Genomic DNA, 24,995 nt, shown 5'->3' with positions numbered 1-24,995 from the left:
TCCCCAGGTCATTAAGGAGAGTCCTATGAAGTTTTTGCAAAGAAAAAAAGGGTCTGAAATTCATATCAGCAAAAATTCATGTACTTGCACACATGAAAAATTAAAAAAAAAAAATCTTAATTACTGTTGATTGATCCATAAATTCCAAAAAAAAATAAATGGTGTGAACCATGGTGAGGTTATATGTATTATCCCTCCAGGTCATTATGAAGGGTCATGTAAAATTTTTGCACAAAAAGTTCCCGAAATCTATATTACCAAAAACTCATGAATTAACACATAAAAAATTGAGAAAATCGCCTAATTCCTATTGAGTTCCCCCTAAATGCTAAAAAAGTGGTGTATTGAGGCTATGTATTGTTACCTCAGGTCATTAAGGAGAGCCTGATAAAGTTTTTACAAAAAAAAATGTATGAAATGCATATCACTAAAGAGAGCCTGATAAAGTTTTTACAAAAAAAATGTATGAAATGCATATCACTAAAAAATTCATGTACTAACAACACATGAAAAACTGGAAAACTAGTCTGATTCCTATTCAGAGACCCCGAAATGCTAAAAATGTGGTGTGTATCACGGTGAGGTTATATGTATTGCTCCTCGTATCATTTCGGAGTGTCTTTTAAAGTTTTTGCAAAAATAAAGTGCCAAAATTCATATCAAAAAAGATTGAGGTACTAACACACGTGAAAAATTAAGAAAATTGCCTAAAGGTTCCATAAAGGTTTGCAAAAAATAATAAATCGAAAGTCATATTAACAAAATATTCATGATTTAACACATATGGATAACTAAAAAATCACTTAATTCCAGTAAATTGGCTCCTCAATCGCTAAAATATCTCATAATTGGTGACATTGTATGTACTATTTTTCTAACTCCTTACATAGAGTTCTATAAAGTTTCGACAAAAGTGATCGAAAGTCATATCACCAAATTATTTATTGGCTAAGATACACGAAAAACAAAAATAACAACATAATTCCTATAATTGGGCACCTAAATGCGAAAATATACCTAAAAATAGTGAGACTAAATGTACCGATCCCAACTCTCTATGAATGCTTTCGTAAAGGTTTACAAAAAAACAATCAAAAGTCATATCACCAAAATATTCATGAGCTAACACACAAAAATCTAAGAAAGTCACCCAATTCCTCTAAATTGGTCCTTAATGCCCAAAAACACTTCAAAAATGGTGAAATTGTAGGTACTGCTCCCAACTCCCTATAGAGAATTCTGCAAAAGTTTCACAAAAAAATTGATTGAAAGTCATATCACTAAAATATTCACGGGCTAACACATACGAAAAAACGTAGAAAATAACTTAATTCTTATAAATTGGCCTTAGATCCCAGAAATGCTTAAAAATAGTGAGATTGTCTATACTGCTCATTAACTCCCTACGGAAGGTTTCACACATGTTTCGCAAAAAAAAAAAAAGATCGAAAGTCACATCAGCAAAATATTTATGGACTAACACACACCAAAAACAAAGAAAGTAGTCAAATTCGTGTAAATTGATTTTGAATACCTCAAACAACGATGAGACTATGTGTTTTGGTCCCCTTACTAGATACAGAAAGTTCATTTAAGGCAACACAAAAAATTAATTGTAGTTATATTACCAAAATATTCATGAATTTACACATAAAATTAGAAAAAATCACTTACTTCATGTAATTGGCCCCTAAATGCAAATATATGCCTAAAAAATGATGAAATTGTATGTACTACTCCACCAACTCCCTACGCAGGGTTCCGTAAAACTTTCACAAAAAAATCGATAGGTAAGTCATATCACAAAAAAATTGGTTGTTCCAAGGCACCTAATCCATGGGCTACGAAAAACCAAGAAAGTTGTGTAATTCTTAAAAATTATCTTATAAATGCAAAAATATGTTGGAATTATACGCAATACTTCCCTAACTAATTACAAAGGTCCTAACAAAAGATTTCAGATTTAATTTCAGTGACCTAAGGCATCAAATCCATGTGCTAATACACAAACTAAGAAAATCGCGCAATTTCTAAAAGTTGTCTCGTAAATATGAATATGTCTTGAAAAATGGTTGGACTATACGTAATGCTCTCACAACTCATTACACAAGTCCTTATAAAGTTTTTTTAGATTTTATTTTCAGGTGCCCCAAGGCGCCAAATGTATGGGCTAATACATACGTAAAATCAAGAAAGTCACGTAATTTTAAAAGTTAGCTTATAAATGCAAAAATATGCTTTAAAATGGCGGGACTATACGTAATGCTCCCGCAACTCATTATGGAGGTTCTCATAAAGGTTTTTTTTGATTTTATTTTTGGTACTCAAATACGCTAAATTCACCGGTTAATACACTCGAAAAATCAAGAAAGTCGCGTTATTTTTAAAAGTTGACTCATATATAGTGAAATATGTCTTAAAACAAATGATGGACCTATATATAATGCTCCCTCAACTCATTATGGAGGACTTCATAAAGTTTTATTGATTTTATTTTCCGGTCCTCCAAGGCGCCAAATTCATAGGCTAATATACACGAAAAAACTAAGAAAGTCGCATAATCCTAAAAGTTCGTAAATGCGAAAATATTTATTAAAATGATGATAGAACTATACCTAATGCTTCCCCAACTTATTATGGAGGTATGTGTAAAGTTTTTTTGGATTTCATTTTCAAGTGTCAAATCCATGGGATTAACACACGAAAAACTTAAAAAATCGTGTAATTTCTAAAAGTTGGCTTGTAAATGAAAAAATATACCTTAAAATGGTGGGACTATATGTAATGTTCCCCTAACTCATTCTAGAGGTCCTCATAAAATTTTTTCAAATTTCAGGTTTTGGTGCCCAAAACACCAAATTCATGGGCTAATACACACGAAAAATAAAAAAAGTCGTGTAATTTCCTAAAGTTAGCTCATAAATGCAAAAATATGCCTTAAAATAATGGCAGAACTAAAAGATGTCTTTTGGTACTCAAAGACGCTAAATTCACCGGTTAATACACTCGAAAAATCAAGAAAGTCGCGTTATTTTTAAAAGTTGACTCATATATAGTGAAATATGTCTTAAAACAAATGATGGGCCTATATATAATGCTCCCTCAACTCATTATGGATGACTTCATAAAGTTTTATTGATTTTATTTTCGGGTCCTCCAAGGCGCCAAATTCATAGGCTAATATACACGAAAAAACTAAGAAAGTCGCATAATCCTAAAGTAAGTTCGTAAATGCGAAAATATATATTAAAATGATGATAGAACTATACCTAATGCTTCCCCAACTTATTATGGAGGTATGCGTAAAAAATTTTTGGATTTCATTTTCAAGTGTCAAATCCATGGGATTAACACACCAAAAACTTAAAAAATCGTGTAATTTCTAAAAGTTGGCTTGTAAATGAAAAAATATACCTTAAAATGGTGGGACTATACGTAATGTTCCCCTAACTCATTCCAGAGGTCCTCATAATTTTTTTCCAATTTCAGTTTTTGGTGCCCAAAACACCAAATTCATGGACTAATACACACGAAAAAACAAAAAAGTCGTGTAATTTCCTAAAGTTAGCTCATAAATGCAAAAATATGCCTTAAAATAATGGCAGAACTAAAAGATGTCTTTTGGTACTCAAAGACGCCAAATTCATTGGTTAATACACTCGAAAAATCAAGAAAGTCGCGTTATTTCTAAAAGTTTACTCATATACTGTGAAATATGTCTTTAAAATGACGGGATTATATATAATGCTCCATCAACCCATTATGGAGGTCTTCATAAAGTTTTTCAGATTTTATTTTTGGGTCCTCCAAGGTGCCAATTCCACAAGCTAATATACACAAAGAAACTAAGAAAGTCGTATAGTTTCTAAAGTTAGCTCGTAAATGCAAAAATGTATCTTAAAATAATGATAGAACTATACCTAATGCTCCCCCAACTTATTATGGAGGTATGCGTAAAGTTTTTTTGGATTTCATTTTCAAGTTTCAATGTGTCAAATCCATGGGATTAACACACGAAAAACTTTAAAAATCGTGCAATTTCTAAAAGTTGGCTTGTAAATGAAAAAATATACCTTAAAATGGTGGGACTATACGTAATGTTCCCCTAACTCATTCCAGAGGTCCTCATAATTTTTTTTCAAATTTCAGTTTTTGGTGCCCAAAACACAAAATTCATGGGCTAATACACACGAAAAAAACCAAAAAGTCGTGTAATTTCCTAAAGTTAGCTCATAAATGCAAAAATATGCCTTAAAATAATGGCAGAACTAAAAGATGTCTTTTGGTACTCAAAGACGTCAAATTCATTGGTTAATACACTCGAAAAATCAAGAAAGTCGCGTTATTTCTAAAAGTTTACTCATATACTGTGAAATATGTCTTAAAAAAATGGCGGGACTATATATAATGCTCCGTCAACTCATTATGGAGGTGTTCATAAAGTTTTTCAAATTTTATTTTTGGGTCCTCCAAGGTGCCAATCCACAAGCTAATATACACAAAGAAACTAAGAAAGTCGTATAGTTCCTAAAGTTAGCTCGTAAATGCGAAAATGTGTTTAAAAAAATGACAGAACTATACGTAATGCTCCCCCAACTCATTACGGAGGTCTGCGTAAAGTTTTTTTGGATTTCATTTTCAAGTGCCAAACGCGTCAAATCCATTGGCTAATACACATGAAAAACTTAGAAAGTCGCGTAATTTCTAAAAGTTGGTTCATAAATGTAAAAATATACCTTAAAATGGTGGGACTATACGTAATGTTCCCCTCACTCATTCCAGAGGTTCTCATAAAAAAATTTCAAATTTCACTTTTGGGTGCCCCAAGACATCAAATTCATGGGCTAATACACACGAAAAAACAAGAAAACCGCGTAATTTCTAAAGTTAGCTCATAAACACAAAAATATGTCTTAATATTATGGCAGAACTAAAAGATGTCTTCTGGTACTCAAAGACGCCAAATTCATGGGTTAATACAGTAGAAAGACGTTATTTCTAAAAGTTGACTCATATATTGTGAAATATGTCTTAAAAAAATGGCGGGACTATATATAATGCTCCCTCAACTCATTATGGAGGTCTTTATAAAGTTTTTTAGATTTTATTTTTGGGTCCTCCAAGGCGCCAAATCCATAGGCTAATATATACAAAGAAACTAAGAAAGCCGTATAGTTCCTAAAGTTAGCTCGTAAATGCGAAAATGTGTCTTAAAATAATGACAGAACTATACGTAAAGCTCCCTCAACTCATTACGGAGGTCTGCGTAAAGTTTTTTTAAATTTCATTTTCAAGTGTCAAATGCGTCAAATCCATGGGCTAATACACATGAAAAACTTAGAAAACCGCGTAATTTCTAAAGTTAGCTCATAAATGCAAAAATGTCTTAAAATAATGGCAGACCTATATGTAATCCCCCCCCCCCCCCCCCCCCCCGCCCCTTCCCCAGCTTATTATGAAAGTCCATGAAAGTTTTTTTGGATTTCATTTTCGAGTGACAAAGGCATCAAATTCATGGGACACACGAAAAACTTAGAAAGTCACATAATTTTTAAAAGTAGACTTATAAATACAAAAATATGCATAAAATGGCAGGACTATACATAATGCTCCTCAACTCATTACATAGGTCCATAAAGTTTTTTTTATACCATTTTTCGAACGCCCAAGACACAAAATCCACAAGCTAATACTTCCAAAAAAAATCAAGAAAGTCGCATAATTAATAAAAATTACCTCATAAATGTGAAACTGTCTTTAAAATGAACGGAACATACGTATTGCTCCCCAACTCATTACGAAATTATCATAAAGTTTTTTCAAATTTTATTTCTCAGTTTTATGACATACAAATCTACTGGGAAGACAAACAATGCCAATCCAACACTACAATAACAAGCTTCAGTCTCATACAAATTTGGGGAACAACTCGACACTCAAAATAAATCATACATTTTACCTATAGAGCTGTGCCAATTCTTGACTAATCTCTTTACATAACCAAATCATGAATAAATTTACAATGTTAACATGTTTGGCAAATTATCTCTTAAATTACATAGCCCAGAATTGATTCAGTTTCCTGATCTTGGGAGCTAGAAAGAATTACTTTACACAAATTTACGGAGAGGAAAAAGGAACTATCTAGAACAGAAAAAGAAAAGAAAAGAAAATGTAAAATACAATTTGCATAGATATATTTACTCTCCATGGACCATAGTAGACTGAAAGGGTACTTTCTTGATTTCCACAAAGGTTGAAAATTCCTTGTTCATAGGTTGCTTCCATGGTTCACCATCCACCTGCATATAGGCTTCTTTCCATTCACCGCCTCGTAATTCAAACCTCATTGCTGAAGCCTATAAAATAGAACAGAAATTTTTGTAATTCAAACAACTTGGACCAGCTTTCAGTGACAATGTCAAACAAATGAACTAATGGAAACATGAATATGAGCGCCATGGCGTTCTCTGAGCAAATATGTTTGTGGGAAAGCGGGGAGGTGGGGAATGGGTGGGGTGTTAATCACGTTCTCTGTTGTGACACCCTCAAGAACCATAGACTCAATTGAAACCTATATTGCAAGGTTTTTTTGGTCAGGTCTAGATGGGATTAAGCACCATTTTGTGGCTTGGCAAATACTTTGTTAACCCCTACAAAGAAGGGGACATCAGTTTCAGGAGATCGTTTGATACATGCCAAGCCTTCAACACTAAGCGATGGTGTATCTTGTGAACTACCAACTCACTTTGGAGTGAGTTCATGAAAGCCAAATACCTCACTAATATCCATCCTATCTTGATGTAAAAGCAGATTATTCATTCTTATAGCTGGAAATTTGAGTGATATTAATTTCTAATTGTTTATAAAAAAAAAGAGTGATATAAAAGACTACTGACGCCAACATCCTTTTGGTATGATATATGGTCTAGCATTGGACCTCTTCACCAGACGGTTTCCCTTGGCCTTAACCTAGGGAACTCTAGGATGAAAGAGGTCCAGAAGAATGGTGCAACAGGAGGGTTCTGCTCACTCAACTCCCTATTGACACAACAAACAAGATCAGGGAGCTTCAAATCTCCCTGAATATTTCAATGGATGACAGGGCCATATGGATGCAAACCTCCACAGGCAGTTTTCTATTGGTTCAGCTTGATATTATCTGAACTCTGAGACAGAAGTGAGCTCCTAATCATATTGATAACAAGTTCTGGTACAAAAGCATACTTCCTAAGATATATTTTATCACTTGAGGGCCCTTCCTAATAGACTAGTTACTGACCAAAGAGGAGCTAGATTTGGTATCATTATGATCCCCAAATGCAACTGCTGCAGTGTCAACAACGTTTGGGAGGAACTTGAGATTGCAGACCACATGTAATGCCAGGGTGACCATAAAAAGCTGTGAATTTATTTTGGTGGTCCTCTAGGCATTAACTTGAGCAACTCAAGTCTTAAAGTGGCCCTCCTTAGCTGGCATGCATTGCTAGGATACATCCCATTTTCATTTGCTGGGCAGCCTGGGTCTAGGTTTAATAGCAAATTTGATGATGAAAAACCTTCTTTGTATAAGATCAGCTACTAACATTTTCTAACATATGCAGGTACTCAATACTCAGTTTGTATGAGCCAGAGTTGGAGACACTTGGGAGTCCATATGTCAACCATGTGATGCAGACATACACCATGGAACAATCACAGAAGTCAAATGGATCAGATCTAGGGAGACTGGAATCAAGCTAACTACTGATGGGGGTTGCATGAGGACGGATTATAAGAGATAATCTTGGCAGCACCATTTTTGCATACTCTATTGCCCTGGGACAAGGCACCAGCAACATGGCTAAAGCTGTTGAATTACTCTTAGGCATCAAATGATGTGTCAACAATGGGGCACCAACCATGTTTGTGGAGAAACAGACTCCATACTAATTGCTAAATGTGCTAAAAAGGATGGAAGATCATGGATTCCCTCCTATAAGCCACTGCTTCCTTTTCCGAATTACCTATGCAGATCAAACAGTTGGTCACCATGAACAGATGAAACTTTCCATCATTCAGAAACTAACAAAATATGCCTAGCAACATCATCTACTATCCCCCTGAAAATGAGCCAAAGCCTCTTTTGGTTTGGATGGATTCGTGCAAATATATTAGTCTCATCTCACTGATCGTGTATAAAAGTTAGGGATGCCAAACTCAATTTGTAACTTTTTGCACATCAATGATCAATGGAGGTTCTTGAATTATTATTTTTTCTAGAAAGAGGGAAAGTAACCAAGAAGAGATGAAAAATTATAGCACTCTCTGGATTTCATTCAGCAATCTACAGGAAACTGTGAAGTAATGCATGTGATGAATCCATATGATATAGAGAACAGGCTCTAGTGAGTAAGTAAAATACCTGGGCAATATGTTTGGCAGAGATGAGTTCAACCATAACCATAGAAGCATGCCATCCATGTTTCAGGCCAAATATTTCAACATATCCATCATCTGCGTGGGCTTCAACAAAACCTTTCTGAAATTTCAAAAGCAAGAGAAAAGAAATCAATATCATTGTTTAACAGGATATTACAGCAGATAATACACTGGCTTCCATCATCATTTGTGAAAAATTGGCAACTGATCAATCCGAATATTCAGTAGGATTTCCAATATTATGGGAAACCCTTTCATCACCCCAAAATACAGCTTTCTGATTTTTTTCCTGAAGTCTATGATAGAGAGTCTGCAGTGCCCAGGCCACTGATATGCAGTTTGTTTAGTGTAATAGAAGATCAGAAACAACAAAACATTGAACAATTTGGCACTTGGGGTTTCTGTCTCTAACTGTGCTCTAAAGAATTTTTTAATAGCACAGAAATAATGCCAAATTCATCTTACAGTTGCTAAATTGATTCACTCTTGTTTTTCAATAAACATGAAATTATACCATATTCAGTACTTGAAGCAGAAGCTGGACTCAAAATAAAGCGCTTGATAAAATGAAAGGAACCATCAACTTGTTCTACTGAAATTTCCAAAAGATTTCAACAAACATCCAGATTGACATTGGTAAAGTGATGACTAACTTAAAAAAAATTCTTAAAGAAGAAAGTAATCATCAAGTTCACATTCCAATATTAAGATCTTCTGTGTTCTGCTTAATCATGATCTCAACTGCCCAACAAGTCTATTTGTCTACCAGGGGCATCATTCAAGTCCATTAAGGTGCTTACAGCCCTCTACAGACATAATACTAGGAGTAAACGGACAAATGCAAAATGGAAGTGCATCACTAGGATCAAATTTACCATCCTATGTGCCTCGTACCAAAAAAAAAATTACCTTCTCCAAGTACTCTGGCTTCAAATTCCCCCATGGATTCCTCCCACTGCCATAACTAGGAAGATTCAAAGTCACTATAGACCGAACACTGCAATGTGAAAGGATTAGGAATGTGAGGTCAAGCATAAGGAAGGTACAACTATAAAACTTCAAAACATGTTACAACTCATTAGGAGCATTATAACTAGCATTATTTTTCAGTATAATTGACAATATTTTCCCCAAATCAGAAAAAGAGAACAAATATTATATTGAGGTTATCCAAGCGATTCTGCATTTTGCTATGAACTATTTAAAATATATTGAGCCGATTAATAGACGCCAAAGGACAAATATCAACCTTGAAGGTATAGGGACTTGCTCCCACTTTGAGCTATTGACCTTCTTGACATATAAGCGCAGAATGTTATTTAATCCCCTGCATCAAAAAAAATCATTTAGGAATCAGAGATATGCTTCAGCATACTAGATTCAGTAACCATTACATCCTCTAAAAGATAATAATTTTAAAAAATGGCAAAAAATCTTTCACAAGATATTTTCTAAATGGTGGCCCATTATCCACCGAGTTTAGAAGGTTGTGATTGGTCCAAAGGGCGAGTCACATGCAGATTTCTCGGTAATTAGAAAAAAAAAAGATATTTTCTAAATGAAGTAATTACATGACACCAAAAGCAAGTATAATTGTTTCCAAAACAAATTTGGAAGGTCAAACACACCATATCAAAAGCCATGATATATCGAAAGAAGAGGAAGAGATCATCCATCACATGTGACCATTCATGATAATCAAAAATTTCCAAAGTCATACCTAATGATATAGCTATAGTAGTATTCACATTCAGCAAGTAACAACTGCAATTAAAAAAAATAGCAATCTGCATCAGCAAATGCAACATCAATAAGTGCAAGAAGCAAACTCGCACCCCTGAGACTGATAGATGGAGAAATATGACCTGTCTATACCCAGGGTGCTTTCTTCCCTGCTATTTGGAATCCTAAGGGAAACACTTCTCTAGAGGCTTCAAACTGGGTTGCAAGGCCTCAGCAAGGATAAGCAGACGATACAATTAATAAATGCTTTGAAGCTTTCCTGTGCATTAGATCCAAGAATCCAGACGAGACACTAAGGTTAGTGTAAATCTCGATGTGTCAAGCAAAATTTTTCAAGCCACCTGATGTACCAACGTTGTTCCAATCTGGGAATAAGGTAAATTGTATCACTATGTCAAGTTCTTTTCCACTTGTATTACAGGATGAGAGCAACTCCCACTCCCTTATATTTCGGCAAGTTTGACAGGCATGCCACACTTTTGGAACTTTCTTTGTTCTTTTTCATCAATAAATATAACTAGTCTATAAAGACTAGGAGGACTCCAGGACTGCTTGTGCACTCATGAGTCGTGCCTACAGGTAATAAGTCTAAATACTCACAGATTTGCGATTGTGCTTCTCTCATTTCGAATACAGTGACTTTGCATCATGATTTACTGACATACCAAATACATTTTAAAGCATTATCTACTACTGGTTTGAAGGATATACTATTAATGTTGAACTCAATATGCCCAAATCGTTACTTGTGCATTCCTTTGTCCAAACCTTCTCAAATTTGTAACTATTTTTTATGAAGAAATTTCAAATTTGCAGCACAACAAATGTGAACTACTAACACCTTAAAATGATGTAGAATGTCCAAATATAGAACATAGAAAAGAAGTAAAAATGCATAAACGACACTACTAGTAATAATATGCCCCAATCTCAACTAGTTAGAATCGGCTCTATGGATCCTATATAACCATTCCATCTATTAGGGCTCACCCCATCCTTATACTCAATAATTTATTGAAGGCAAATAAGAGGTTCTATTGCACTAGATATTTTCTAAAACGCATACTTATTCATGCACTCAATAAATTGACTGGTGCAAAAGCATATACTCCGAAAAAAAGGAGGGAGAAAAGCACAGGAAACTTAAACTGCATCACGAATAAGTATGAAAACTGATACATATGATTTTCCAAAAGTATAATTGTCATGCCACAACAAATGGATGAAGTTGAAAATTAAATTTCAAAATCAGTATCTATATATTTTATTTAAGACACGGAAATCTTCAAGACAAGCTACTTGTTATTGAGTTGTTAGAAAGTAAATGGAAGTGGTTTCTTGTGCGTGATTTTGACCAAAAAATCATTAGTTTTAAGTAGTACTTCAAGAAAAGATTTTAAAAACACATGTTAAAACAATCTACAACAACATTTGTGGTCCGTGATAATTGATCTCTAATACAAAATGATCTTGAACCTGTCAACATTTGCTCTCTTTCATGCCTAACAATATCAGTGTTCTGCATTCATTGTTAGATGTAAGCTATGATAGGCCAGCTAAACAAGGTACAAAGAAAAATATGTCATTCTAAGATAAGGATTAGTCAATCCCAACTAGAAAAGTGACAAAGCAGGGCCTTTTTGAATGATGAAAGCTATACTAGTTATATCTCTATCTTACTCTGACCCCAATCTATGATAAACCAGACAAGTGAGGTAAGCATATTGTATGATTATGCATGTAGGAAAAAAAACAAATAAAAACAAACAGCTGTTGCATGTGGAATTTGAGAGGATAACTGAGTGAGGAAGTTCGAACCTTAAACCAGGATCACTGCTACAAGGTGCAAAGAACCAGCCTTGCTTGCAACTATATCCTGAGTAAATCAACTGCAGAAAACATTCTTGTCAGAATCTAGAACATTGTACTTCATGAAATCAAATATAATGTACTGGAGAGAAGTAAAAACACCAATTACTATACACTTCAAAGTCGTCTATGCCTTTGTCACAGAACTCTAAAAGACAAGTATACAGTTCAAAGTTGTCTACACTTCAGACAAGTATTTATCAAATTTTCTATATACCTTTCCTTTCTGGAGGTGTTGCTGGTACAGCCTTTTTTTTCATTTTGACAAGTATATGCTTTTATCAAGTTGATTTAGGAAAATAAATGATCAAGCAACTTCATAAAATTAAAACTAAAATATGCAAACAAGTTTATGATCAAGAGCAAGAGCATCAACCTTATTTGATAGAGGACCTTGAGCAAGGTATGGCTTTTCATTCCGTAGATGGTGAAAACCATAGGCAACTTGCGCATCCATCCCTGCAATAGTTATGGTATAGACAGACTGTCACAGCTGCTTGTTCATCATGCATTGTTGACCACAAATAGAAGTAAATGTTGACAAGTGAACAAATAAGCAATTTTCTTTGTAGCTACTTATGATTTTGTTTACATGTCTAAAGAATGCCTTTTCTTCTTGAGTCAGGGTAAGTTGGTGTTAGACACCAAAGTTGTTTCTTTCTTTAGTGGTTAAAATATTATCCTCCCCCTCCCAGTTTATTTGGCATAATTTCACTAGATAAGGAGTTCAAGAAAGAAATGAGAAATTTTGTCACAGAAGCTAAGTATGCATAAAATACCAAAAGCACCCTTCTAATTGGGTCCAAAACAATTCATGCCAACTCTTGGCAGAGCATCTCAATAAGGAGAATATAAATATTAACAAAATTTAAATATAGAAAGGTGACGGTCAATTTCGAATGGATAAAAATGGAAGTTGTGCCATTAAATTGGGACAAAGGGAGTAGAAGATTTCAGAAATGGAAACAAAAATGGTCAACCATTTTTTGAAATGTGACAACACTACCAGATATTCTTAAAATTAAAGAGTGGCAAAAGATAACTCTGTCCTGGTGGATGGTAATAGGTTTAGTTGGATCAGTTGAGTACACGCAACCTGGCTCAAACACCATCTCTATCAACAACAAAAAAAATAACTAAAAGAACTAAAGGACAGAGGGTGTAATGATTTACTTCCATAAAAAGACTCTAGGAGCTCAGGAAGTAAGCAGATTCTGCAAAAACCGGTTTTCTGTTAATGTTAAATTGTGCAAGATTTAACGAAGAGGAAAATACTTCTTAGATACCAAAATAGCATCTCTCCCTATCAATTCAGTAATAGCAGTAATTATAGTTTTATAACTCCAAAAACAACTACAGCTCTCATAATTATCAAAAGTGGTGGTACAATGGTGGTGAAAGAAACTAATTTTCTGTTAGTAGTAACTCCAATGACACTGAAGGACAAGTGTTGGTAGTGGGAATATATGCATTAGTAGAAGCACTATCAACTAAGAATAGTAGTATCAGATTAAGCATTAAGATTTGATATAAACCAGTCATATGCTTTGCCAAGATAGCAACAGTAAACATATATAAACTAATAAATCATGACATGGAAAGTATTGATGCGTTAGTTAGGCCAAGTTACTGTTGCACACCTATGCTAAAGTAATTGTAAAATACTCCTTGATAATAGGACGACTTCTCTGGTAATTCCCCATCAATTTCCAGTTCCTGCACAACCAATGTCATGGATGAATCAATAAACATTGCTAGAAAAATTTTAAGAGTTCATTATGACTCAATTTGTAGTTAATAATTGAAAAGGAAGAAGAAGTTTATCCTTAAAGACAGTTGATGGACAAAATGAACTTTTGGCATATCCATTCAATTAAACAAGGAATGAAATTAACAAACATACCATAGCTTGCAACTTGCAAACACTCCCTACATAAGCTGACAAGACAATACTCACATAAGCAAAACAATACTCACATAAGCAAGAGTACATAGGAATTGCTGTAATATTACATTTGGAATGAACACCTTGCAAGTGATACTAGACGCTAAATTCCCAAAATAAGTATCTGTAGTAAAGCACCTTTCGAAGCTTAGCTAATTTATTAGGACCTACAAAGTACCACTGAATGAACGATGAATGATTTCATCAAGAGAACATAAGTATCTATTAACACATCTACAGCATATTGATTTCCTTGGACCCTATAAAGTATCAATAAATGACTTCTACATGGAGAAGCATTACTATATATTAACAAATTTATAACAGTGAGATTTCCTTGAACTCCAAATTGCCTAGGACAAATTGCAGATGAATGTGTGGCATACTAAGATAGATAAGATCAAGAACAAAGTTACTAGGGACAAGGTGTGAGCGGCCCATGTGGTGGACAAGATAAGAAAGGTTGAGATGGTTTGAGCATTTAAAGAGAATATGCATTGATGTCCTAGTGAGAGGTTGCTTTTAGTGGGTATAAAAGAGGTAGATGTAGGTTGAAGAAGTCTTCTGGGGGGGGGGGGGGGGGGGGCATGGACATGACCCTATATAAAGAAGACATGGAGTTCAAGGATTAGGGTAGAGGGTTAGTAGGTGGTTGAAGCATAGTCTAGTTCCCTTATCAATATTGTTATACTTTGCTACTATCTTACTTTTTCTATTTAGTATTACATGTCTTATTTGCTTCAGTTATCATATTATTTGTTGCTGGCACTTGTTCTCTTCTTAATTGGTTTCAGCACGGTTTCTTCGATTTTGTATTTGTTTACATTTTTTTGATACTTTTTCTAATGTCTATCAAAAACAAATTTTCTATCTTCACAAGGTAAGGGGTAAGGGTTAGTACACAACACCCTCCCTAGACCCCACTTGTTGAGTTACACTATATATGTTGTTATACAATTAATATATAATATATTGATATAGAAAAAAAATTAATCTAAATATAAGCTTCTGTTTTAAAAGGTTTTTGGGACTTGTAGAACCCTGGAAACTCATCTGTGTGGCTTAATTTTCTAACACTCATCACTCGGTGCTTGCTCAAAAGTTCATACCAAAATCATGTGTCCGATTCCCTAATTAACATTGTTAACCCACAAATTCTTTAACAAATGAATAATAATGTTAAATTCATTTATAGAATTATGAAGATTCAGAATAACTCAAATAACGAGTCATAGTATTGCATATTTACTAATTGAGAACATGTTGAGGATGAATATCATTTGAACATCCTTTCGGAAATAGCTACATAATTTAAATTTCATATCCCTCATTTTTATTGATTTTCATATCTAATTTCTCTGTCTCAAAATTATCATATTTCTATTTTTTTGCTATTTGAAAGAAATTTTGTATTTATTCATGAACGAGTACCAAATTTCACTGGGTATGTTTTCTTGTTAAGAAATTATGATATTTCAATGTTTATAAGTTAAGAAGTATATTAATTTGTATCTATTGATAACTTTACATTATTGTGTTGTTATACTTGTAAAATATTCTAGATATTTTGTTTTGAATGAATTGTTTAATTTTCTTTAACTTTTAAGGTACAACCTGTAAAAATTTTTGTTAATATGCTATTTTGTAGATGTGTAAATTAAAAGATCAAAGATCCATGGGGCATGTCTCAATACTTACATCCCCCCCGTACTAAGTAAAACATCCCACCTTTCAAAATCTCATATAAACTAAAATTTAATTGATTAGAGAATATTACAGACTTATAATATAATTATTATTTGATTAGAAAGAACAAATACTTAATAAAAAATAATCATAAAATAGTACAAGTGCAAATCAAATCTCATTTTATTTCATCTTGATATTGTCGCAGTATTTGTTACAGACATACAACTTAATAATGGTTTTTCTATTTTTTATCCTTTTTTTTTATGACCATGATGTATGGGCCAGCTTTCGCACACCTCGACTAATTCCATGGGATACCTATCACCTCCTACCAACACCAGGTAACAGGTAACTCTATCCACCAAGGCTAAGACAAGTGGGAAGAATCACCTAGTGTTTTTTTGTCTCCATTGAGTTTTGAACCTGAGACCTCATGATTCTCAACCACTTCATTGACCACTATGCCACACTCTTGGCTGCATTTACTATCTTTATATTTCTCATTTCTTTTTTGTAAGAGTTGTATACAACTATACATTTTATTCTTATTACATTATGTAAATTTTAAGACAATTGTTTGTATTGATTGAAATGTCTTGTTTGTGATAATTAATTAATAAGGGAACTGCTTTAGCTTTCCTTGAATATTTCTGTATGTGTAAGGTACTAACATGATATAATTGAGATATTTCATGAAAAATCAAAGTCATAATTCTCATTATACGTAAGTTGAAGTTGAACAAACTATGATTAGCGACTTACCATACTGTACCGCACTTTACCAAAATCGAACTGAAAAATACCGAACCAACTGAATTAATTTGTTATTGTAATGGTAGTAGTATTTTGAAAAACCAAAGTAACCGAACCGATATTTTTAATACCGGACCATGAAAACACCTAGCTTCTAGAAAGTGATCTAGCATACTGGAAAATAGCAGAGAGTGATCTCTATGGCTCAATAAACACATGCTTCAGATTGTAGGTCTTTCAGTATCACCTTTCTAGCTGGTGAGAAGGTCATTGGATTTAATAGGCAGCAGCTGCATGCTAGTTGGCCGATTATAAGTTTGAGATTAGTTGAATGGAATAAAACTTAAGCAAAGTACTAAAACAAATGTGCTGCTCAAACTAGAGATCAACAACAAAGGGTAACGAGCTACAAGTACTTCTAGGAGCCAGGAAAGTCTGGGTCGAGGCTTTTGGACACCATGTAGTTGGTGGAAGCACTGGGATTAAGTAATCACTAACTGGATGTACTAGTTTACACGTGGACAGAGGAGATTTTGTTTTTTTTTTAAAAAAAGTTACAAATCCAAATAAGTCATCCATCCAAGTATAATAAAAAAATCAAAAAGACAAGTTCAAATATACTGCTGACAGAACGTGATAACCTTTATGAAGAAAACAAGAAGTGGAGAAATGACCAGAGACTAATGGAAAAAGTTTGATTTCAGATTACTATATTAAGGGCGATAATGACAGATTAGGACCAATACATGTCCATTCGCGATACCAGTACGAGTTTCAACACAATAGGTACATCAATTACCTGATCAAGAGATGCAGAGTCTGAAGTTTTTAGAGAATAAGGCGTCTCCAGAGCTTCCCCAGCTGGCATTGATATTACAAGATTCCAACTGCAAAGAAAAGCTGCTAATTGAAAAGGTTGCTAAGAGCATGAATGAGGCTCAAATAATTCAGGGAAAGACAAGGAAAAAATGGCAACTAAGTCTCATTTTCATTCTAAAGTAAACACTTTTGTAACCGCATAAAATCAATGCTAAATCATGTCTGTTTTACCAATTTATCAAATGACACATTGATTTTACAATTGATAGACAAAAACAATAAATAAACACTTTGCAACATTATTACAAAGAAATACGAGCCTTACTAATGTTTCCAGCTAAGAAACTAGGTTTGAAATATTGCACCGGGAAACAACTTTTAGTCTGTTTCTATTTGCCTCAGTGATGCATCATATCTAAAATGAGGTGTCGTGGTGTATGTTATTTGTAGATGAAAATAATACTGATTGACAAGACTCACAATTAAAATTAACGCTAGGCTGGAAGTTTGGAGACAGACATGGAGTCTAAAGGTTGAGCAGGACCAAACTGAATACTTGTAGTGCAATTCCAGTAATGTAACTCGTAAGGTTTGCATGGACACGAGGCAAGATACAAAATCATCCCCAAGAGACGAAGTTTCAAGTATCTTGGGTATTTAACTCAAGGAAATGGAAGATCAACGATGACAGCACACATCATATCGATGCCGAGTGGACGAAATGGAGGCTCGCCTCCGGAGTCTTGTGTGATAAAAATGTACCACTAAATCTTACTACAAAGTGGTGGTTAGGCCAATTAATTTGTATAGGGCAAAGTGCTAGACAATTACGAACTCTCATATTCAGAAGAAGAAAGTTGTGAAATGGGGATGTTGAGGTGGATGCGTGGACACACTAGGAAAGATAAATTAGAAATGAAGATATTCAGAGCAAGGTGGGGTGGGCCTCTGTTGTGGAAAAGATACGGAAAGCAACGCTTAAGATAGTTCAAACAGGCGAAGAGAAGATGTGCAGATGCCCCAATATGATAGTTGGAGAGGTTGGTTATAATGGGTTTAAGGAGAGGTAGAACCAAAGAAAATGAACTACTCCTGGAGTATCCCTCTGTTGATAATACAAATTACCTTTATCAAAAAAAAGAAAATGAACTTCTGAAAGCAAATTCTGCTACTGATTCCAGATATTCATTGACCTAGAAAAAACATATGATAAGAACAACAAGAAAGGTCCTTTGGTGAGTTATTGAGAAAAAAGGAATTTGTATTTCACATATAGTGAAATATATAGGGCGTGTGAAGGCATCAATAACGTGCGGGAAATAGTAAAAGATACAAAGGGTATTTTTATAACCATGGGTTTACACCAGGGATCGACATTGAGCTACTTGTTTGCCTCCTTGTGATGGAAGAGTTAATTAACAAAATACATGATGAGGTTTCATGGTGTATGCTATTTGTTGACAACATTATGCTAATTGACAAAACTAGCGAAGGTGTCAACCTAAAGCTTGAATTATGGAGAAGCCTTCTACAAAATTAAGGGGTCGTTTGATAGAGTGTATAAAAATAATTCACAATAGAGTGTATTTGTAATACTTGCATTAGTAATACAGTAATATTTGTGGTAGTTATGCTTGCATTAGTTATACATAGATATTTTTTATGCATTGTTTGGTTGATGCATCAAAAAGAGTACGTATTGTAAAAAATGTTTATTTACTAATACACAACTAATGCAAGCATTATTTTTGTTAATATACTCTACCAAACGACCCATAAGTGTTTAGGATAAGTAGAAACAAAATTGAATATATGCACTGCCAGTTGAGCCTTCTAGAGAGTAATGTTTTAGACAAGTAGAAAAAAGATTGAAAAAATGCACCGCAAGTTTAGTCAACATAAGAGAAGTGAAATTGAGGTGAGACTAGACGGGATTGCGGTTCCTAAATGTAAACAATTAAATATCTAGGAACGTTGTTCCAAGAGAATGAAATAATGAAGATGCTACATATAGAATCAAAATCAGATGGTGAAATGGAGAAGTGCTACTGGATGTTATGTACAGAAGAACGCCTACAAATAGATTGGTAAGTTCAAGTGGAAGTTATAAAATCAGCAATGTTACATGAGAGTAAAAATTAGGTCACTAAAATCCAACACATACAAGATGGGAAGAGATGCGAATACTAAGATACATGTGCATAAAATACTAGAAAAGATTATAAATGGCCATATTTTTAAGAGCTTCAAGTAGCACACAGAGGATAAAATGAGAAAATACCGCTTGAGGTGGTATGGTCATGTCCTGCATCGACCACCATATAAACCCTCCGTAGATATGAAACCATTATGAGTAAAGGTGAAAAAGACTAGGTAGATCTAAAATCACTCGAAAAAAAGATGTCTTGAGGATCTACAATTTCTAAGGATTCATGCAAGTGTAGCAAAAGACAGGACACAGGTGAAAGATAGATCTATATAGCAAATACCTAATAGTTGGGATCACGTTTTTGGTCATGCTAGCATTTTTACTTTACGCTCTATGCTTTTCTAGGAGTTGTTCCCTTCAGAGATTTTTATGTCTCTAGAAAATATTAAGAACTTCTAGTACTTTTCATGTTTATTTTTATTTATATAATATTGATTTGAGATGAGTTTAAATGGAGTAATGGTCAATATTGGTCAGTGAAGATTGATATAGTTGAACAGGATCGAGGCATAGTTGTTACATAAACTTCAAAAAGCAAATAGCACATTGTGTTTATGGTTTTAGGAGATTAACACCATGGAAATAAAAAATGTTTTATCAAGAACTACCTATAAAATAAAATATTCACCTATCTAGATGGCAGATAGGACCATTGGCAACCCTGTCAAGAATTCTTTTTGTGGCTGTCTTCCAGTTAAAAGGAAATGAACCACCCTGAAAAGTGAAGCTCCAAAAATTTATAAAAACTAGTCACAAGAAGACAGTAAGTACTGATGATTAAGCAAGTCTGAAAAAATATACCAATATGAACTTACCCAACCAAAACTCCTGGACAAGTCATTTCCTGTACCAAGTGGAATTATGCCAGTCGGTGGAACTGGATCCCGACCCTGTCTCTTAAGCTTACCAAGGCAGCCAAGAACCCAGCCAACAGTACCATCACCTCCTGCTGCCTGCAAAACCAGAAAATTGAACATGTAACTCCTTGATAAGAATGCACTGGGAGAATATGTACTGTTTAAGAAGAAAAAAGGGGCAATTATGTTGCATCTTATGCATACCACGATCCTTATCTTTTCACGAGTCTCTTTCGCACAGGTGTCACCAAGAGCAGCAAACTTCTCCAGGCAACTCAGTCCATATTGAACGAACTCATCAGGCTTCACAGTTGAAAGGTCAAAAACCTGGCACAGTTTAACGCAGACACAAATAAGATCAAAAGAAAATCAATGTGATTTCTAAAAGATATGACTATATAATAGAGATTTTGTCTTTTGACGAGTATTTAATATAGATATTACATTGTGTAATAATTTAAATAGATTTTTTCATATAAAGAACCTATTAACAACACAACCAGCAACTTCCCCCCTCCCAAGGAATATAATTGCTGCATCAGAGAAACCCACAAAGCTCAAAATTTAGACAATAAGAAACCAAAGAGTAAATGAACAATTTTCAGGAAAAAGAAATGAATTATTTCTGCTATCGCAAATATGAGCAGTTTCTCTCACTTCAGGCAGCACATAATTCAATCACTTATTATGTATTCAGTAAGTAGAATACAGATAGATAGAGAAAACTATCCTTCCTAGTTCTCTTTTTGGTATCATTTTAGTCCTTTCCACAGTATTAAATAGATTTTTATTTTTCCCAGGTGCATCATTCAATTGGAGATTTCTAGGCTCATACCAGGAGACTTGAATGATAGATGAATTACATGGAGATATCTTGGTCGTTCCAGGAGAATAGAGTGACAGATGAAGATGTTACACATCAAATCATAATCAGATGATTGAAATGGAGAAGTGCTATTGAGGTGTTATGTGACAGAAGTACGCCTACCCAAATGAACGGTAAGTTATATAGAACAGTTATGAGACCAGAAATACCACATGGGAGTGAAGATTGAGTCGTTAAAGTCTTAAACATCCCCAGGATGAGTTTCATAGAAATGCGGATATATAACCATACAAGACTAGATAAGATCAAAGTTGACCATATTCACCAAAAGGTACAAGTAGCAGACATTGAGAATAAAATCAGAGAATATCGCTTGAGATGGTTTCAGTCATGTCCTGCATGACATCCAGATGCACCGGTCAGTATATGTGAAACAATGATGAGTGGAGGTGTAAAAAGCGGATGATATAGACAAAAAATCAATGGAAGGAAGTTGTCTCAAAAGACGTAAGATTCCTTGGAAGCTATGCAATCTTAGTGAAAGATATGGCACAACCGAAGAGAGAAAGATAGTTCTGAATATGCTCTAGTCATGCTTTTTTCTTATGACCAGAAAAGTCCAGCTGGGGCCAACCATTAGGATCAATCGCAGGCTTGAACTCAAAGGTAATAGTTCTGGTGTCCTTCTTCACTTAAATATCGGGTTTAGTTCGCATGGCGTAGGGCTCAAAACCTGTGACTTAAATCACAAGTCCCTAAACCTTTGCCAGTTGAACTAAACCTTTGGAGTTATAATGTACATTTGTTTTAGGTTCTATGCCTTCTGAGAGTCTTTTAGTCCTACTAGATGTTTTTATGTTAGCATAAAATATGGAGAACTTCTAGTACTTTTATATGTACTTTTATTTTGTATAATGTTGGCAACAAATGAATATAACGGGAAAACATGGTTAGTGAGGATTCAAATAGCATACCTCAACTTCTTTAAGTACGACGTGTAGTTGCTGTGTTGCATCAACATCTCACAGGGTATGACCTGGGTGTAGATACTTTAAAAATTGGTTCTTAATTTTCTTGGGTTGGGCAGAAGAACATATATTATTTAATTAAAACCTAAGGTGGTTCGGTACATGCCAAAACTGATCTTGGAGTATCCCCTCTTTCTATAACCAAAATAAATGCTCGCCCCCATACAAGATCAAACAGTACAGACCTTCAGTTTACAAGACAGATGCTCTACAACCACTAAGCCGTAGGGGCTGTGCTTGAAGTATCCCTTGAATCTGCTTGAATTATTAAGTCAGAATCATGCGCTCCATCTGTGACTCGTTTCAGCCAACAGAACAAGTATTTTCCATTAACACAACTTTTCCATCCATGGAAATTTGTTTTGAACAATTTTTGCTAACAGATAAATGCTTTAGGCATCACATATGCAAAGCAAGTTGAGCACTTGAGCTACTTAGTAAAGGAAACTTCATGAAAGAGATAACGAAAGTTAAATCTTCTAACTTTACACAGCTCTGTTGAATAGGTTTACCATCTACTCATGTATGTGTCTCTCTTCACTACCTGGAATGTTTTTATTTTTATTCTTTTCTTGTCGTGGTTTTAACAGCTAAACCGAGCTTGAACAAACCAAAAAAGAGAACTAGAGGACAGTGCACCCTCAATACTCTTGAGTGCGTTCAACAAGAAACAACTCATATGAACCTTGTCCAGTTTCTCCCATTAAGTAATATACACATTTTGTATGAAAATTGACCACGGTGTCAAGAGGAGAACAGGAATTCAAATGTATGTTGTCAAAAGCAACATTATAACATGGATTACAACCAATTTTATTCCAGAAGTTTCCATAAGCAACTCAAAAATAGCCTGAAGCCGAAAGTTAATTATGACACCTCCATATTTCTTGTTGACTTTGGTTACATACATTAGTATTTAGTAGCTGCAGTTTTAAGAAGAAACCCAAAATTGAACTAGAAAAGTTCACTTCTTCTATCATTTTTTCTATAAGGAATTACTTCTTTTAACTAATCAAAAGAAAAAACTTTCTTTTATCATCTGCTGGAATCTGAGTCTTGAATTACAATGTCCCACCATTTCAACTACCTTTCACTTCCATTAATTTTGAAAAAGTACTCTTGAATTAAAGTGTGTGTAGTAACGCGAAGTAACCACTATAAATATATTCCGCATGTAGATAAAGGAAAGCCACAGAAAAAAAGAAGTAAAATTGCATCATTTCCTCAGGTAGCACATGCCTAGATCATAACTCCAACCAAAATAGCTGCGCAATAAATACCCAGAAATTTAAAATTGAAAAAGGAACTAAGTCCAATGAACAGAACTCCAACTCAACAAACAAACGAACAACAACAACAAGTGTAATCCCACGAGTGAGGTCAAGGGAGGCTAGTAAAGACTCAAGACTTCATCTGAACTCCCTTCGACAGAAACTTACACTGTTTATACTTCATACATGGTTAAAATTGTTTTTTTACAAATATCCAACTTTTAGTGTGTTAACTTCTTCGTATTTTGAACTCCTTCAATGAAAATCCGGGCTCATGCTTCATAGAGTTGTTATCATAGACAACTCAGCAAACAAAAAATTCCATAATAACAAAAAGAAAACCAAACAGAAGACTGAACTTTACTATTAAACTCATAAAATTGATACCCAAAAAATAAGATATACAAAAAAAAAAATCCTTTATCAGATTACAAACACATAATTCATATAGCAAAATGTTACCTGTTCTTCACCCATAAGATCCTGCAACCTAGCTTTAAGTTCAGGTCCATGTCTACCACCACTTTTCGCATTAATAAAAACGACGATCGGCGATTCCGACGGCTGAGGAGGTTCAGCTCCGGCAGCATTAGCCATATCGTAATGCCGCATCACAGAATCAACATCCTTGTTCTGAATTGCTTCTCTCATCGCTACCCTTAAATACTCCGGTATCGTAATCCTCTTCCTCAAATCATCCTTCTGTATCGTCGACCCCGTACATCCCCATATTGAATCTATCACCGATGATCTCCCTGACGCCGCCGTGTTCCGACTCGTTGATAAATCCGTCGTCGTTAACTCCGGCGAACCCATGTGAAATGACTAAATTACCCTTTTTTCCAAATTAAATTATATTATCAATAATTGATTAAAAGCTAAAAGATGTGTCAAATATGTATAGGAGGAAAAGGGTGGTGGGGTAGGGGGAAAGTGAATATGAAGAAAAGCATTAAAATGGAATTTAAATTTGGTTTTAAGAAAAGAATATTTAAAGTTAATATTTGAATAAAAATTTTAGGATAAATATATATACACAATTAAAAATTTTATTTTTATTTAATTTAATCAATTAAGAGTTTCGACGATTTAAAAAGTATTTACGTAGTGTAGCACGATTATTTCGATCATAAAATCATTAAAGCAATCATTTATGGTTCTTATTTTTTCTTTAAGATATATTGTATAGTGTTTTACAAAAACTCATATATAGATAAATTTGAGGGGGGTAATTGGGTAGAAAATATTAATTATTTACCTTAGTTAATGGATGAATCGCTGTAATAATTGAGAAATAAATAGCGTTTAGTTAATTATAGCATTTATTGTATGTAGTTATTTAATTTGTTGTCTCATTTATATCGTGATAACTGTCATGAACCTACATTAATATTCTTATATTTATATTCTTTTATTAGTCCTTCGCTATTTTATTCTCTGGTTATTGAATATTTTAAAGCCTCTTAAATAGTCAAACTTCTACATTATGCAGAATCTAGAATTTGATGTCATATGTTTTATAAAAAGATTGTATTTATTTTTTTGATATCTTCTTCAAATTTCAA

The 24,995-nt window shown here is 34.2% G+C and overlaps 1 protein-coding gene across 1 annotated transcript; it reads right to left on the bottom strand.

Annotated features, from left to right (window-relative positions):
- Positions 1-5,976: 5,976 nt before the first annotated feature.
- Positions 5,977-24,409, bottom strand: LOC101264835 (diacylglycerol kinase 7). The gene is made up of 12 exons (XM_004242618.5): positions 23,893-24,409; positions 20,510-20,632; positions 20,264-20,401; positions 20,077-20,162; positions 17,220-17,307; positions 13,674-13,749; positions 12,410-12,492; positions 11,983-12,053; positions 9,671-9,748; positions 9,331-9,418; positions 8,405-8,521; positions 5,977-6,359 (listed from the first exon to the last, which is right to left on the bottom strand). The coding sequence occupies exons 1-12, from the start codon at positions 24,244-24,246 to the stop codon at positions 6,201-6,203; spliced, it is 1,461 nt and encodes a 486-aa protein (XP_004242666.1). The 5' UTR covers positions 24,247-24,409; the 3' UTR covers positions 5,977-6,200.
- Positions 24,410-24,995: the final 586 nt, after the last annotated feature.

This window comes from Solanum lycopersicum, chromosome 7 (genome assembly GCF_036512215.1).
Source record: "Solanum lycopersicum chromosome 7, SLM_r2.1".
NCBI classification, from domain to species: Eukaryota; Viridiplantae; Streptophyta; class Magnoliopsida; order Solanales; family Solanaceae; genus Solanum; species Solanum lycopersicum.
Note: the sequence above shows the minus strand (reverse complement) of the source record. Positions and strands in the feature narration are given on the sequence as shown.

Excerpts from the sequence above, each read along its gene's own strand:
- LOC101264835 (XM_004242618.5), bottom strand. The coding sequence starts at position 24,246 with ATGGGTTCGCCGGAGTTAACGACGACGGATTTATCAACGAGTCGGAAC. Across the intron at positions 17,308-20,076 it reads CCTATCTGCCATCTAGATAG|TTGGAATCTTGTAATATCAA; the intron begins GTGAATATTTTA and ends TTTTCTTTGCAG. Across the intron at positions 12,054-12,409 it reads AAGGTCCTCTATCAAATAAG|TTGATTTACTCAGGATATAG; the intron begins GTTGATGCTCTT and ends TGTTTTCTGCAG.